At 51.0% G+C, this 15,403-nt stretch overlaps 4 protein-coding genes across 4 annotated transcripts; 2 read left to right on the top strand and 2 right to left on the bottom strand.

Annotated features, from left to right (window-relative positions):
• Positions 1-86: 86 nt before the first annotated feature.
• Positions 87-6,787, top strand: BCR37DRAFT_397874 (putative fatty acid synthase beta subunit). The gene is made up of 3 exons (XM_040871744.1): positions 87-315; positions 365-451; positions 495-6,787. Exons 2-3 carry the CDS (start codon positions 419-421, stop codon positions 6,687-6,689), a joined length of 6,228 nt encoding a protein of 2,075 aa, XP_040726526.1. The 5' UTR covers positions 87-315; positions 365-418; the 3' UTR covers positions 6,690-6,787.
• A 309-nt stretch (positions 6,788-7,096) lies between these two features.
• On the top strand, positions 7,097-8,365 carry BCR37DRAFT_366405 (eIF3 subunit 6 N terminal domain-containing protein; the record flags this gene model as incomplete). Its single annotated transcript, XM_040868281.1, has 1 exon — positions 7,097-8,365. The coding sequence occupies one exon, from the start codon at positions 7,097-7,099 to the stop codon at positions 8,363-8,365; it is 1,269 nt and encodes a 422-aa protein (XP_040726525.1).
• An 11-nt stretch (positions 8,366-8,376) lies between these two features.
• Positions 8,377-12,176, bottom strand: BCR37DRAFT_392073 (uncharacterized protein; the record flags this gene model as incomplete). Its single annotated transcript, XM_040871102.1, has 2 exons — positions 8,377-10,775; positions 10,814-12,176. The coding sequence occupies 2 exons, from the start codon at positions 12,174-12,176 to the stop codon at positions 8,377-8,379; spliced, it is 3,762 nt and encodes a 1,253-aa protein (XP_040726524.1).
• A 246-nt stretch (positions 12,177-12,422) lies between these two features.
• Positions 12,423-15,238, bottom strand: BCR37DRAFT_270766 (glycoside hydrolase superfamily). Its single transcript, XM_040866774.1, has 4 exons — positions 14,633-15,238; positions 13,565-14,593; positions 13,208-13,523; positions 12,423-13,167 (listed from the first exon to the last, which is right to left on the bottom strand). Exons 1-4 carry the CDS (start codon positions 14,908-14,910, stop codon positions 12,670-12,672), a joined length of 2,121 nt encoding a protein of 706 aa, XP_040726523.1. The 5' UTR covers positions 14,911-15,238; the 3' UTR covers positions 12,423-12,669.
• Positions 15,239-15,403: the final 165 nt, after the last annotated feature.

The following is a 15,403-nucleotide window of genomic DNA, read 5'->3' as shown; positions in this document are numbered from 1 at the left end:
CTCTGACCGTTTGACGTGCGGGTATTCTTGAATCCTGGGCGGGTCTCTCCTCTCAACACCTCCCAGCCGAAAGTCGCGCGCATCATACAAAATCGCGGGTGGGATTCACCACCAAACGAGTCAACGACACAGAGCAGACCTGCTGTTAGGCCTGCACCAGAAGAAAGAAGCCTGCGAGTCTGCGACTTGATCTGAGACTGTAGTCCAATCGCGGCCTCACATACGCCAGCTGTCAAGCACTTGTCTGCCACGCTGCCTGCATTTTCCAACCATCTAGAGTAGATCCACGCGCTGGTCATTGGTCGATACCGCCAGGTAAGGCTCGCAACCCCTTCTTTGGGACTGACAGGCTAACTGACTGTAGTTCTAGGCTCGTCGTCCTGTACAAGTTCTCTTTGCCATTGCGCTCATTGCTACAATGGCCACAACCGGATATCACACACCTTCCAGCGTTCGTATCGCCCTCCAATTCCGTTCAAGATCTAACATACCAGGCAAGTCACCCACGACCGCTCGCAATACGCTATGGTCCGATTGAGCACGCCATCCTGATTCCCTCTTCCCAATATCTACTTGCATCTCAAGCTCGCGACCAACTCCTCCTGTCCCTACCAGCGCCATCAGCAGACAACGAGCTCTCTGAAGAGGGTCCTTGCAGCGAAACTGAGCTCGTTGGCCGTTTCTTGGGCAAATTAGCCAATCTGACAAGCGATGATCCAACTACATACGAGGATCTCCTTGTATCGGTCGTGACAGAGTTCGAGCGCTCCTTCCTGAAAGGTAATGAGGTACATGCGGTTGCCGCCCAACTCCCTGGAGAGCTAAGCAACAAATTGGTAGTCATTCGCTCGTACTACGCAGCACGGCTTGCCACTGGACGGGCGATCAAAGGTCATGAATCTGCTCTATTCCGTGCTGCCCAAGACGGTCGCACCAACGTGTTTGCAGTTTTTGGCGGGCAGGGCAACATTGAAGAGTACTTTGATGAGCTCAGGGAGCTGGCGGACGTGTACGATGGCCTCATCAACGACTTCCTCGAATTGATGGCTGAGCTTCTGCTCCAATTGGTCGTCAAGAAGGAGGCCCAAGCAAACTACGGCAAAGGTCTTGACATTCTCAACTGGTTGCATGACGCAGCGAAAACGCCAGATTTGGATTACATGGTTTCTGCACCTGTCAGTTTTCCCCTCATCGGACTGACACAACTTGCTCACTACGCAATCACCGCAAGGATTTTGGGCAAGGAACCCGGGGCTCTGCGCGATTTGATTTCTGGCACGACTGGGCATTCCCAAGGCATTGTCACTGCAGTCTGTATTTCCGCATCGGACACCTGGGAGTCATTCTTCAACAACGCAAGAAAGGCAGTTGAGATACTATTCTGGATTGGTGCACGCTCTCAGCAATCGTACCCTCGTACAACTCTCCCGCCAAGCGCACTGCAGGATTCGTTGAGCTCAGGCGAAGGCACACCTACGCCAATGCTCAGTGTTCGCGATTTGAGTCAAACACTGGTCCAGAAGCAGATTGACATGACAAACGAGCATCTGCCTAGCAATCGCAAGATTGCCATTGCGCTCGTCAATGGTCCCAAGAATTTTGTCGTCACTGGACCGCCTCAGTCATTGTACGGTCTGAATCTGGGACTTCGCAAGTTGAAGGCAGATCCTAGCGAGAACCAAGGACGTATCCCTTTTTCACAGCGTAAGTTGCGCTTTGTGAACAGATTCTTACCCATCACCGCGCCATTCCACAGCCAATATCTGAAACCCGCTGCCGAAGTTCTCTATACTGACTGCGCCAACTTGACCTTCGACGGGCCTCTCGCTATCCCCGTCTTTGGCACCGACACTGGCGAGAACATGCAGGGCATATCTCCTTCGGAGCTTGTTAAACGCTTGGTGGACATGATTGAATTCCTGCCTGTGGACTGGGTCAAAGCCACTCAATTCCCAAAGGCCACACACGTTATTGACTTCGGCCCTGGCGGAGTCTCGGGACTCGGTGGCCTCACGCATCGTAACAAAGACGGCACAGGTGTCCGCGTTATTCTGGCTGGCGCGTTCTCCGTTCAGGGTGGCGAAATGGGCAGCAAGACCGAGCTGTTTGATAGAGAGGAGGAGTCTGTCAAGATAGCCGTTGACTGGGTGCAAAAGTTCTCCCCGCGCCTTGTCAAAACTGCTCAAGGTAAAGTCTATGTTGATACGCCGTTCTCCCGTCTCATTGGGAAGCCACCCATCATGGTCGCGGGAATGACTCCATGTACGGTAGCTTGGGATTTCGTGGCGGCAACTATGAATGCTGGCTATCATATCGAGCTCGCTGGTGGTGGCTACTATTCTCCTGCTGGCATGACAGAGGCCGTGCGCAAAATTCAGGAGTCTACTATACCCGGCAGTGGTATCACCCCCAACATTATCTACATCAATCCCCGCACGTACGCATGGCAAGCACCTTTGGTGAAAACCTTGCGTGAGCAAGGCTATGGGCTCGAAGGTGTAACAATTGCTGCTGGTATACCCTCGATCGAAGTCGCCAATGAGCTCTGTCAGACGTTGGGTGTCAAGCACATCTCCTTCAAACCAGGCTCGTCGGATGCAATTCAACAGGTCATTGCTATCGCGAAAGCAAATCCTACTTTCCCAGTCATCCTACAATGGACAGGCGGCAGGGCGGGCGGGCATCATTCTTTCGAAGACTTTCATTCCCCGATGCTGCAGATGTACTCTGCCATCAGGAGATGCGAAAACATCATCTTAGTTGCAGGCTCTGGCTTTGGTGGAGCCGAAGATACACTGCCCTACCTGACTGGCGACTGGGCTCTCAAATTCAATGCTCCACCAATGCCATTTGACGGAGTGCTGCTTGCCTCGCGAGTGATGACTGCACTAGAATGCAAGACTAGTCTTGGTGCCAAGCAGGCCATTGTCGATGCTCCGGGACTTGATGACAAGGATTGGGAGAAGACCTATAAAGGCCCGGCAGGGGGCATTATTACTGTCCGATCAGAACTAGGTGAGCCTATTCACAAGCTGGCCACTCGCGGTATCCTACTGTGGAAGGAGATGGACGACACGATTTTCAACCTGCCCAAGGAGAAGAAGCTTGCCGCTCTCACGACCAAGAAAGACTATATCATCAAGAAGCTCAATGCAGACTTTCAGAAAGTCTGGTTCGGTGTTACTGCGGACGGAAAAGCATGTGATCTCGAGGATATGACTTACTACGGCGTTGTCATGCGCATGATCGAGCTCATGTATGTGAAGCACGAGAAGCGCTGGATCGACAAGTCTCATCGCAACTTGACTGGTGACTTCATTCGCAGGATTGAGGAACGTTTCACCCGCATAGAAGGCAAGCCATCCCTGTTGCAGAATTTCTCCCAATTGGATGAACCCGTCGCCGCCGCCAAAGAAATCTTAGCGCACTATCCTGAATGTGAAGTGCAGCTCCTCAACATTCAGGATGTTCAGCATCTACTGATTCTCTGTCAACGCAGAGGCCAAAAGCCGGTCCCGTTCATCCCGGTGCTGGACGAGCAGTTCGAGGTATGGTTCAAGAAGGACTCGCTATGGCAATCTGAAGATCTTGAGGCCGTTGTTGGTCAGGACGTAGGACGCGTTGCCATTTTGCAGGGTCCCATGGCCGCCAAGCACAGTACCAAGGTCAACCAGCCCATCAAAGAAATTCTCGATTCGATCCACGAGCAACATATTGATGCTTTGACAAAACAATACTACGGCAATGACGACTCTCAAATTCCGGTCGTCGAATATTTCGGTGGTGCAGCCGCAACCGATCACGGCCTTCATTTGCCGTTCAGCCAAGGTCAAGGCAAGAAGTCTTTCAAGTTTCCACCCACCTCGTCTGGAGAACAGCTACCAGATGTTGAGCCTTGGCTGCAGATTCTAGCTGGTCCAAAATTCTCGTGGCGACGCGCACTATTGACGTCAGACATCGTGGTACAAGGTACCGCCTTCCAAAAGAATCCTCTGAAGCGTCTCTTTGCTCCTCGATACAACACCACGTTTGTCATCGACGACGATGAAAACATTGACAAGTCCGTCATCACAGTCTTCGACAAGCGCCGCGGCCAAGATGTGAAGGCTGTCACGGCAACATATGACGGCAAGAAGCAGATTGTCGTCACAATGTACGAAGATCGCAATGCCAGCGGCGAGCTTCTTGGCTTGCCTTTGCACTTTACGTACCACCCCGAAACTGGTTTCGCACCTATTCGCGAAGTGATGCATGGCAGAAACGACCGTATCAAAGACTTTTACTGGAGGCTCTGGTTTGCTGAGGCGCTCCCAGACAATTTGGACGACGCTCCAGTCGATTCGCAGACTTTCGAGGGGGGCGAAGTCACTATCGATGGTAAGGCTATCGAGGACTTCTGTCATGTCATTGGAAATGAGTCGGAAAGCTATGTCAAGCGCGGCAACCAGCTTCGACAGGCCCCCATGGACTTTGCCATCGTCGTTGGCTGGAAGGCAGTCATCAAGGCTATCTTCCCAAAGGCAATCGATGGAGACCTTCTCAAACTAGTCCACCTTTCCAATGGCTTCCGACTGCTACCCGGGGCAAAGCCTCTTGCGGAAGGCGACAAGGTCGGAACCTCAGCGCAGATCAATGCTGTGACCAACAGTCCATCAGGCAAGACTGTCGAGGTGGAAGGGACAATCTCCATGCAGGGGAAGCCTGTTATGCAAGTTTTGACAAGGTTCTTGTATCGTGGCACATTCACGGATTACGAAAATACCTTCAAGAAGTCGCAAGAAACGCCAGTGCAAGTCCATTTGTCTTCGGCCAAGGATGTCGAAGTCTTGCTATCAAAAGAGTGGTTCCAGCCTTTCAATCTCGACCACCCATTGCTGCATTCTACTCTCACCTTCCGCCTCAGTAGCTTTGTGCGGTTCAGCGACGCTGAAGTGTATAGCCATGTGACAACTTCTGGCACCGTCTGGATGGAGCTTCCGACGAAAGAAGTCATCCAGATCGCTGCCGTCAAGTACGAGGCTGGTCGTTCTTACGGAAACCCTGTAACCGAGTACCTCAACCGCAATGGTTCGCCAATTGAGCAGCCAGTCTTGTTCGAAAATGGAGGCTACAGTGTCATCCAAATTCCCGATGCTGTGTACAGCTCAGTCTCCGTCACACCACCTTCCAATTCACCCTACGCCGAGATCTCGAGCGACTTCAATCCTATCCACGTGTCTCCCACATTTTCAGCGTATGTGGAGCTGCCTGGATCGACGGGAATTACTCACGGGATGTTCACAAGTGCTTCGACTCGCAAGTTTGTTGAGACATTTGCTGCAGAAAACGTTCCCTCGCGCGTTGTCTCGTATGATGTCTCCTTCATGGACATGGTTTTGCCAAACACAAATCTCAAGACCAAGCTGTCGCATACCGGCATGGTCAACGGAAAGAAAATCATTAAAGTTGAGACGTTCAATCAAGACACAGGTGCGAAGGTACTGGACGGCACGGCTGAAGTCGAACAGCCATTGACTGCTTATGTCTTTACTGGTCAAGGTTCTCAAGAGCAAGGCATGGGCATGGATTTGTACGAAACGAGTGCAGTCGCCCGGGATGTTTGGCAGCGAGCCGACCGTCATTTTCTGGAAAATTACGGCTTCTCCATCATCCACATTGTTAAGAGCAATCCAAAGGAACTGACCGTCCACTTCGGAGGGCCCCGAGGCCAGCGCATCAAGAAGAATTACACGAGTATGGTGTACGAAGTGGTCGACGAGGCTGGCAACAATGTTAGCATGCCCATTTTCAAGGATATCACCGATGAGTCGACCTTCTACACATTCATCTCTCCGACTGGCTTGCTATCGGCAACACAGTTTACTCAACCAGCGCTGACGTTAATGGAGAAGGCTGCTTTTGAGGATATGAGGGCCAAAGGCTTGGTACAGCAAAACGCTTCATTCGGTGGTCACTCACTTGGTGAGTACAGTGCTCTGGCTGCCATTGCCAACGTCATTCCTACAGAAGCCCTAGTGGACGTCGTCTTCTACCGCGGAATGACTATGCAGGTTGCTGTTCCCCGTGACTCGCAAGGGCGCTCGGATTACGCAATGATGGCTGTCAATCCTAGCCGGATAGGCAAGACATTTAACGAAGCTGCTCTGCGCTACGTCGTTGAGCATGTTGCCGAGCAGACATCATGGCTGGTAGAGATTGTCAACTACAATGTGGAAAATCAGCAGTACATCGCAGCTGGCTCGCTGCTTGGGTTGGACACAATCTCAAATGTGTTCAATGTCCTCAAAGTTCAAAATATCGAGCTCGACAAATTGATGAACACCATGACTATGGAAGACTTGAAATCAAAGTTGAGCGAGATTGTCGATCTCTGCAAGGACAAGAGTCTGCAAAAGGCAAAGGCATCTGGCGGTCGTCTGGAACTTGAGCGTGGTTATGCCACTATCCCACTCAAAGGCATCGACGTTCCTTTCCACTCATCTTTCCTTCGCAACGGTGTCAAACCGTTCCGGGCATTCCTTGCAAAGAAAATCCCGAAAACCCAAATCAATCCTGCTTTGCTCATCAACAATTACATCCCCAATGTGACCGCCAAACCGTTCGCATTGACAAAGGAGTATGTGCAAGAATGTTACGAGTTGACTGGGTCGCCAAGGCTGAAGGAGATCCTCAAGAATTGGCGTTCGTAGAATGCAAGGAGATGCTGATCTCTCAGTTCTAGACAGTATACAGCATTTTAGCTTCATTTATAGACGAGTAAGAGCAATTTATGGAATGATGTTTGACCTTAAAGGCCTTGCTTGAGCAGAGAGACCCAGGCGCTGGCAGCGTTTGTAGGCACGTCCGGCGCTTATCATAGTCTCTTGAATTGCTCTACCACGCCTCCGTTTACAACAATGATGCAGGACAATCAGTATGCAGCCGAGCCAGAAGCTCGACAAACGTGGGTGAGGAAGAGGAGTGCAAGGCGAAGGAAGATGTGCTTTCAAGTGGTGCTGTAGCGTGCGACTTCACGTGCGGACCCAAATTTCTCTACAGCACGAAACCACGACAGAGGCAGTCGACACAAAGCAGGCAGGACTGCGTCTACAGGATCATGGAAGACCTGCCAGTGCTCGCTTACTTGGACAGGCATCTAATCTACCCAGTCTTGGACTTCCTGCAGCAAACCGGAACTTACACCGAAGCTGAAATCACGCAAGCGAAATATGACTTGCTAAAGGACACCAATATGCCCGGGCACTGTGCTGAGCTATACAAGCAGATTCACAAAACGGATGAGGCCCCTCAAGAGTTCGCCGAAAAAGAGGAAGCTATTGGACAGCAGCTCAACGTGTTGGAATCGGAAAGCAAGAAAGTTTTGGAGGTCCTTGAAAATCCAGAGGTCGCCACAGCACTGCGCCAGGACAAGGCTCAGAACATGACCTTTCTACGCGACAATCACGATATCTCGATTGAACAAATTAACGTGCTATACAAGCTTGGCCAATTTGACTACAATCGTGGCAATTACGTCGGTGCTGTGGATCACTTGTACCACTTTCGCGTATTGAGCACGGACCAGAAGCTCGTGACTTCTGCAACATGGGGTAAACTCGCTTCAGAAATCTTGACCGCAAATTGGGAAGATGCGCTTTCCGAATTGACGAAATTGCGGGAGTACATTGATGGCGAGAACGATGATCCGATAGCGCAGTTGCGCAGCAGAACGTGGCTTTTGCACTGGGCCCTGTTTCCGCTGCACAATGCAGAAAGTCCGAAGCATAATGAGCTTCAGGAGCTTTTCTTTACTCCTGCATACATGAATGCGCTACAGACCTCTGCGCCTCACCTGCTCAGATACTTGACGGTTGCTGTCATTGCTGCCGGCAGCCCTAAAGCTGGCAACTACAATCGTCGTCTGCGCGATTTGATCCGCGCCCTTGAGGCTGAGAAGGTCTATTCTGATCCATTTACGAAATTCGCACTTGCATTGTATTCCAAGTACGACTTTGAGGGTGCAAGTAACCTTCTGAACCAACTGGGGCAGATTGCTGCGAGTGACTATTTTTTGAGTTCTTCTGCAGAAGCAGTGACGAGCTCATTCACTGTCGCCTTCATCGAAGCGTATTTCCGTTTGCACAAGACTGCCGATCTCACAACATTGACACGCCTCACTCATCTCACTGAGGAAGCCCTGGTCAGCATAATCAACTCAAGTTTGGAACATCTCAATGCAGACATCGACACAGAAGATGGCTTCATTGAGATCATCCGCGACGTATCAGGGGCACAGCACCTTCACGATGTTATTCAAAGGACCAAGAATTTGGTCGAGAGGACTGGAACTTTACAATACGCTATGCATAAAAAGCTTGCGGCATAGATTCGTAGAGATTACTGCTTGATCGATCTAGTGTTATCTGCTGCTTTGCTGATGATCTTCCCTATTCTGCTGTTTGCGAAACGGAAAGCAGGTTGCTCCTGGCTGAAAGGATGGGCCAGCAAATCCTCTGCGGTTGGTCTCTCTGACGGCTCAATGGTGAAGCACTTGGCCAAAAAGTCTTTTGCCTCTGCTGATATACTGTCAATCACATCTTTTGGGATCGGAGGAGGCCGTCCAGTCCCGAGGGTATACAGTACTGATATGGCCTCTTCGTTGGACCACGGGCGGCGCCCAGCAAACATCTCCAGCACAAGGCAACCCAAAGACCAGATGTCAATTTTTGCGCTATATCCCTGCTTCTTGGTGCGCACAACCTCGGGAGCCATCCAGAAAATGGTTCCTTGCATTGACATATTGGCGTCATTACCGTAAACATCCTGACTTCGTTTTGATATCCCGAAATCTGATATTTTGCAAGTGCCATCAGGATCGAGAAGTAAGTTGTCTGCTTTTAGATCGCGATGCAGAATACCGCGGATGTGCAAATACTGAAGGCCAAGTAGCGTTTGACGGGTCAAAGATCGGATTACCGACTCTTCAAACTTTCCATGTCGTCTCAGACAACCGCCTACTGAACCGCCTGGCACATATTCAAGGAAAATGGAGATCTTGTCTTCTGTACGCTCGTACCCAAGATATTGAACGATATTCAGATGATCAAGGTCCTTCATCGTCTCGATTTCTGCATTGAGCGTCTCGATGATTGCCTTTTGACTCGAATGCAGCTCGACATCTCTGTGAGGTACATCAACCTGCTTGACTGCCAACATTTCCCCGGAGGTGATGTTCATCGCAAGATATACTCGCCCATAAGTGCCTTTTCCAATTAACTCACCCTTGAGCCACTTAAAAGTTGGTGCACGTTTCACAGAAACTTCTGTGGCCTCTGGTATGATGGGAATTTGCTTCTTGAGAGAGCTGGGCGTCACCTCTATGGCTCTCGAACCCCACACCTTCGTGGAACGTTTCCGCAGTAAATTGGCAGCGCGAACACCATTCGCAATGCTTTTGAATCGTTTCCTCGCCTCATTCGCTTCACCAGCAACGAAACGAATGCTCTTCATGCGTGTAGGGTCCCTTTTGACTTCTTCGGGCATCTGAGTGGCCTTCGAAATGCTGCCGCCATTTGCACCATCAAAGCCATCAGCAATGATTGGCTTGTCAAGATCATGGTTAGGGAAGAAGACTTGGAGATTCTCATAAACTTGTTCAGCTGGAGGACGAATTGTCCAAGCATTTGAGCCGGATCTCTCCCGACTGCCAGGAGCGGTGAGTGGTGTGTCAATACTCGCTTGTGCTGTAGATGGTCTGGACCGTGTGGACTTAGATGGGGACGATGCGACTCCCGAGCTAGGTAATTCTTTCGCCGATGTTGAGGAACCCGGTGTGGGTAGCGGTGAGTCTAGCCCAAGCTGGTCATCACCTCGATGAAATTCCGGCGACGGCGAGCGTCGGAGCTCCTTCTCAGGAGAGGCGGGCTGATTCAGATGTGCGGGCTTCAGACCTGGGCGCAAGCGCATGCTCTGATGACGGAAGCTTTCTTCTGCAGAAATGCTTTTGGCAGACTCGGGATGATCGACACGAGGTTGTAGCGGATCTTTTGGCTTGACGGCCCAGCACCCTTCATCCTCATCAGACCCACTTGAATCACCAAAATCTGGAGCGTCATCAAAGAGGCCAACTTTGGGTCTGTCCATAGACTTCCCTATAGTACTAGACTCTGAGCAATCAGAAATCTTTTTGGCTTCTTGTTTGAGGCCAACTGGTCCATGTGCTTCACTTCCTGTGGCGAGAGCATGCTGTGACTTTCGCCACTTGTGTGAGGCGGACGCCGGCGGTCGTGGAGCGGGGCGATGCGCGACTAAAGATGCCTCGCGCTGTAAAAGGGACTGCTGGCTTTTCGAACGCTGTTGCTCGTATGGGCTTGTTCGTCTGGCATCAAAATCAATTGCCTGCTTAGGACGTAGAACTCTAAACCCTTTCTCAGAAAGATCCAGAGTAGCCTGAACAGTCTTCGCGGGTGACGATGGCTGCACTGTCGCGGCCTTAACAACTGGTTGCTTAATCTCAAGGCCACTTCCAATCACGAGATCTTCTGAATCTTTCTCATGCGGTGGAGATGTGCCTTTGGGCTGGATGAAGCCAAAGTAGTCGCTAGACACTGACCTGTATTTTCGCTTGTGGTGATCCTCTGCGAATTGAGCATCAAGCAACAGCTCATTCGGTGTTTGGGCTAGCCTCGTGCCAGGATGAGATGAAAGCAGCGGTGTGCGAACGAACAATTTGATAGACCCTTTCTCGTTTGTCATTGAGCATGCAAGCAGCAGTTGCTCATCGTCAAGAGCGGAATCTATTTGGTCAGCCGGGCTTCTGGAACAAGAGGCTTACCGTGTAATGCACCACCAATCTCGGTAACATGAAGTTCGCAGTCCTTAGAGTTGGCTCCAAGGCGCTCGCATATATGTGCGCGGCATTGTTGCGCGTCCTGAAGATGAGATTGAGAGACGTCAACCACAATGTATCTTTCATTGTCTTGCGTGACTTGCAAGATGCGCTTGTTTGAAGGGACCGCTTGCCGCGGTAGCAAAAAATAAGGTAACTGAGGGACTTCTGCTGATGAAAGCGGAGGAGAGCCAGCATGTATCAGTTGCGCGTGCAGTAGCTTCTGGCTACCTGGAGAAGTCGCTTTGTTTGAGAAAGAGTCCTCTGCAGGCGGCTTCGTATTTAGCATCGGGGCTGTTGCAGAATTTGCAAAAAGTCTGCTTTCCTTGGCTTGTGGAGCGGCTTGAAGAGGCACAAGGATCTGTTCCGATGGCGTCTCGCGCAGATTATCCTTCCCACTTGACCTACTTCGCTGGTGTTTCTGCGCGAATGAATGTAGTGCAGCTAGTGGTCCTGTCACTTCGCTGCCACCCAGGGTAATTGGACGGACTAAGCCTACATCGCTGACTGGAGAAGGCTCTCCAGACAAAAGGTAGCTTCCTTCGTTGGGCATTTGCGCTTCATCGAACGATGCAGTCGTTTTCAAAGCGCGAGATTGCTTGTCCTGCACAGATTTCTCTTCGCTACCTGACTGCTCGTGTCTCTCTAGCATTTTCCTGATAGCATTGCACAGCCTTGCGCCTGCCTCTGCGCCATGCATACTTGACGGCACCACTTTGCGAACCTTCAGGTAGCTGGTGAGCGATAAGAACTGATCTTTCTCGATACCGTGCTGGATGATAGATTCTTGCCACTCGGAGCCGAATCCGTTGTCTCCAAGCCACTGGAGGACGCGCTCTTGTGTCCATTCGGCAGCACTTGTGGGGTCGAAAGCATTGTCGACAGCAGTACCAGAGATTGGCCGTGGTGGTGTTGCACCACTCGGTACAAAATGATGGCCTCTAGGGATGATAGGCGAAGATAGAGCAACATTGGACACCCTTCTGGACTCGTGATGTGCGCTGATGCCCGGCGGCTGTCCTAGATTGGGCGACGATTGAAGAGAACTACGTACAGCACGCCAATGAGCTGCACTTGCATCACCAGCTTTATCGTCTTCCGATGCCGCGTCACTTTGCGCAACTCGATGAATTCCTTGGCTGGCTGCGCTGCCTTGACCGGGCGCGTTGCGCTGCGCAACTCTCTGCTGCTTCCTGTGCCGGTCTCGTAAATCTGGATAGGCCGAGTCTATATTTTTCTCGTGTCGCAAGTCAATGGAAAGCTGTAATGTGTCCTGAAGCTCTCGCTCAGTTGGTACAAACTGATCCATGATGCTGCTGGCAAAGACCGATGCGCTGATTGCTCGGGGACATTCAGTGGACAACAGGCCGAATGCGAGCACTTACTGCTATGCTCTGCTTGGAGGATCGTGCTATCAAGCGCGAATTCCAGCGCTAGCTATTGCGTGTTTTCGACCTTGACGCACAAATTAGATTTGACGTCGACACGCGGAGATCAACTAATTTTAGCGCAACATCAGATGGATTCCAAGTTGCGCCTTTTGACATGCTACAGTTGGTCGGCCCCATCCGCACACGTGCGATTTACGTGTGTATGTAGGGCCAGATGGTGTTCTAGCAGGTCTGCTTAGGAGGAAACAGCTTACCTGACCGCGCTGCTCGGCTGCTTTGTCGTCGTTTGTGGCAGTCATATCGCATTTTCTGCCTTCATTTGTATAGCACATATATAAATTGAGAGTCGGATATAAAACGGAAGGCTGTGTCACATCACAAGGTGTTCACTTCCCGGATGCGGATCTCCAATCAACCACATGAGCAGAACAGTCCACTGGAGTGCCCACGACCGTTGGCTGCAGTGATGTGCAGCCTCTGGTTGCCCGGTCCATGGGTCCACGTCAAGACCTGTCGAGCAACATCGAAGGTGGTACTCCCGCTACTCTGCTCCACGACCATCTCCTCATCAAAGTGAGCAAGCGGCACATAGATATCGCTCGCACCTCCATCCTGATTGGCCTCAATGACAAGTGAGAAGACCTTGTTGTGAAGGTCAAAGCCAAAGGACTGTACGCTTCCTGCAGTTGTCACTGGCGAAGGTCGTAAAAAGGCTGGCCAAGCACGACTACCTGAGTCCCGTAGCTCTGTAGCTGGGAATGAAGGCTCCGGCAGCGCTTTGAGATACTTGCGCTTCAAAGAGCCTTCGCTCGAGCTAGACGACGGGCGCAATGCAGCATCCTGGACATAGCTGTTCGACCATAAACTCAAGTCTTCCCCATTCCAATGATCTCCCCAGCGATTCGTGTTCTGTGGATTAGCAGCAGCTCAGACCATACCCAAAACTCACCAACGGAGAGTATTGCCACAAGGTGAAGTGAGCGTTGGCACCTTCCAATGCAAAACTGTTGGCGTCTAATGCCCCGATCTGAGAACTAAAATCGTCATCTTCATATGCCCTACCTCCGTCCATATCATACGGAACTCCGATTTCTGTAAAGAAGCACGGATAGTTTCCTAGATTTGCCAAGCCCTCCTGCCTGATAGCCTTGAGTTGATCCCGTAGACAATTCCGAATAGCTCTGAGCCCGAACTTCACCGCGAAGACTGGCGAAAGATATTTGCCCCGCAGGACACCGAGAACATCGACATTATACCAAGTATTCCTGAAAGTTAGGGACCACGAATCACACTGAGGCCATCTTACCATTTTTTGTTCATCAAGGTTAAGCCGTCGTAGTAATGAGGCGCATATACAATTTGCGTATCTGCTTGATCCTTTTTTGAAAATATCGGCGGTACCTCCAGAACTGGTGGTTGACAAAAGATGATGGCCATTTCGTGCACTTCGCGAATAGCGCTTTTGTACGCCCTAAAGTGATCGAGCCAGAACAGCTGCAAGAATTGTGCCATGTTCAACTTGACTCCGCCTGGCCCGCGTGAAAAGTAGTCGGGTTTGAGCAATCGGACATCCGTTTCTGACCAGACGCCATGCTGCGCCCAAATACAACGACCAAGTTGCCACTTTGCGTGCCGCTTCCAGCCATATCGGCTGTCGTCATAATTCTTGTCCAGCCAAACTGAAGTGCCCTGCGGATCGACCACAGTGGTTCCACTCTTTTTTGCACCCATAGACCCGAATGCCCAGACGTCAATGGTTTGAGCGAATCCTGCTCCTGTAGCAAAGCTCTGCATTGGAGTCGGACATGTGCCTCGGCGGTTGTGCTGCTCTTTCTCGACGCAAGAAAGATCTGGCAGGCCGACGAGACCTCTGTTGGGTTCATTGAGGGATTCCCAACCGATGACGACGTTGCCGGCTAGGTCACCCGCATCCACAATGCGTCGCGCGACATGCTGCATTGCACTAATGAAGTGGTTCTGCAAATAATCTTGGATGTTTTGGTCATCCAGAATTGCATTTGGTGCAAAGTGTCGTCCTGCAAAGAATAAGGTGAACATGGTCTCAGCGGCCAAACGTTGATAGTTGGTCGCCCAGATCATCTTTGGAAAGGCCTCGGGGACCTTCGACGTGTTGTGCACAAGTGCTGCCTCCGTTACTTCAAAGTTGAGCGGATTCATGCCTGCTGCTATGAGCGTCCAAAGTGGCGCGCCCGAGCCGCCAGAGAACCGAGACCAAACATCTTGGTGAGGATCCATAAGGACATATAGACCATGCTGGCCACATTTACGCAGCACCTGAATCAAATAATCGATATAAGCCTCGTCGTACTTGCCACTTCTGTCAGCTCATGTGTATTGACGAGCAGGAACATACGGTCGCTCGTGCTCTACTGCTTCCCACGTCACAACGAAGCGAACAATATTGTAACCCCATCCCCTAATGCGTGATAAATGCGCATCTGCTTCCGCTAGCTCAAAGGGCCGCCCGACGAAGCTTATGTTGTCAGCGTCCCAGAAATGCTCCAATTGATGGGAAGGAAGATCCGGGCTTTTTGGTAATTTGGAATCGCCAGAGAGATTGATCCCTCTAAGCTGAACACTACGACCTTGTTCATCAATGAAGTTCTGTCCTTTGATAGTCAAGACGCGCATTGTTGAGCACTTCAGCAGGCCAGCCGAATTGTGTCTAGACTCCACGGCCCACGGGTCGTTAATGCAATCGACCTTTTGAGTTTCGTCGGTCTTGTGTTGAACTTCCGATGTGCGCGGACTGAGAAGCAACGAAACGCACTTCTATTTGTAATATGTAGCGCGCCCGTGTATTGGTAGATAGAGGAGCCAAAGAGGGGAGAGGAGCCACAGAGGGGAGGCGTTTGAGGCTTCAGACGACTTCCAGAGGTGTTTCTAGATAGGTATGTTCATGTCTTCATGAAACTCTTTCGTCATCGCGCCCATCCGCGGGATTTTGCCGAACACCGATTGCGTTGGAACGTCCGCAACCTAAACCTTCAAGCCTGCAGTGGTCAGCCTTCATTCTTGAAGTCGATCCTCTGAAGCTGCACATATTTGCCTGCGGTCAGGCTGAACTCCCACCACGCAAGAACGCTTGAACTAGTCTTCGTAGCTAAGAAACGAAGCACCGCTG

This window comes from Protomyces lactucae-debilis (assembly GCF_002105105.1).
Source record: "Protomyces lactucae-debilis strain 12-1054 chromosome Unknown BCR37scaffold_6, whole genome shotgun sequence".
Classification (NCBI taxonomy): Eukaryota; Fungi; Ascomycota; class Taphrinomycetes; order Taphrinales; family Protomycetaceae; genus Protomyces; species Protomyces lactucae-debilis.
The sequence above is the reverse complement of the archived record's forward strand: the minus strand, read 5'-3'. Positions and strand labels throughout refer to the sequence as shown.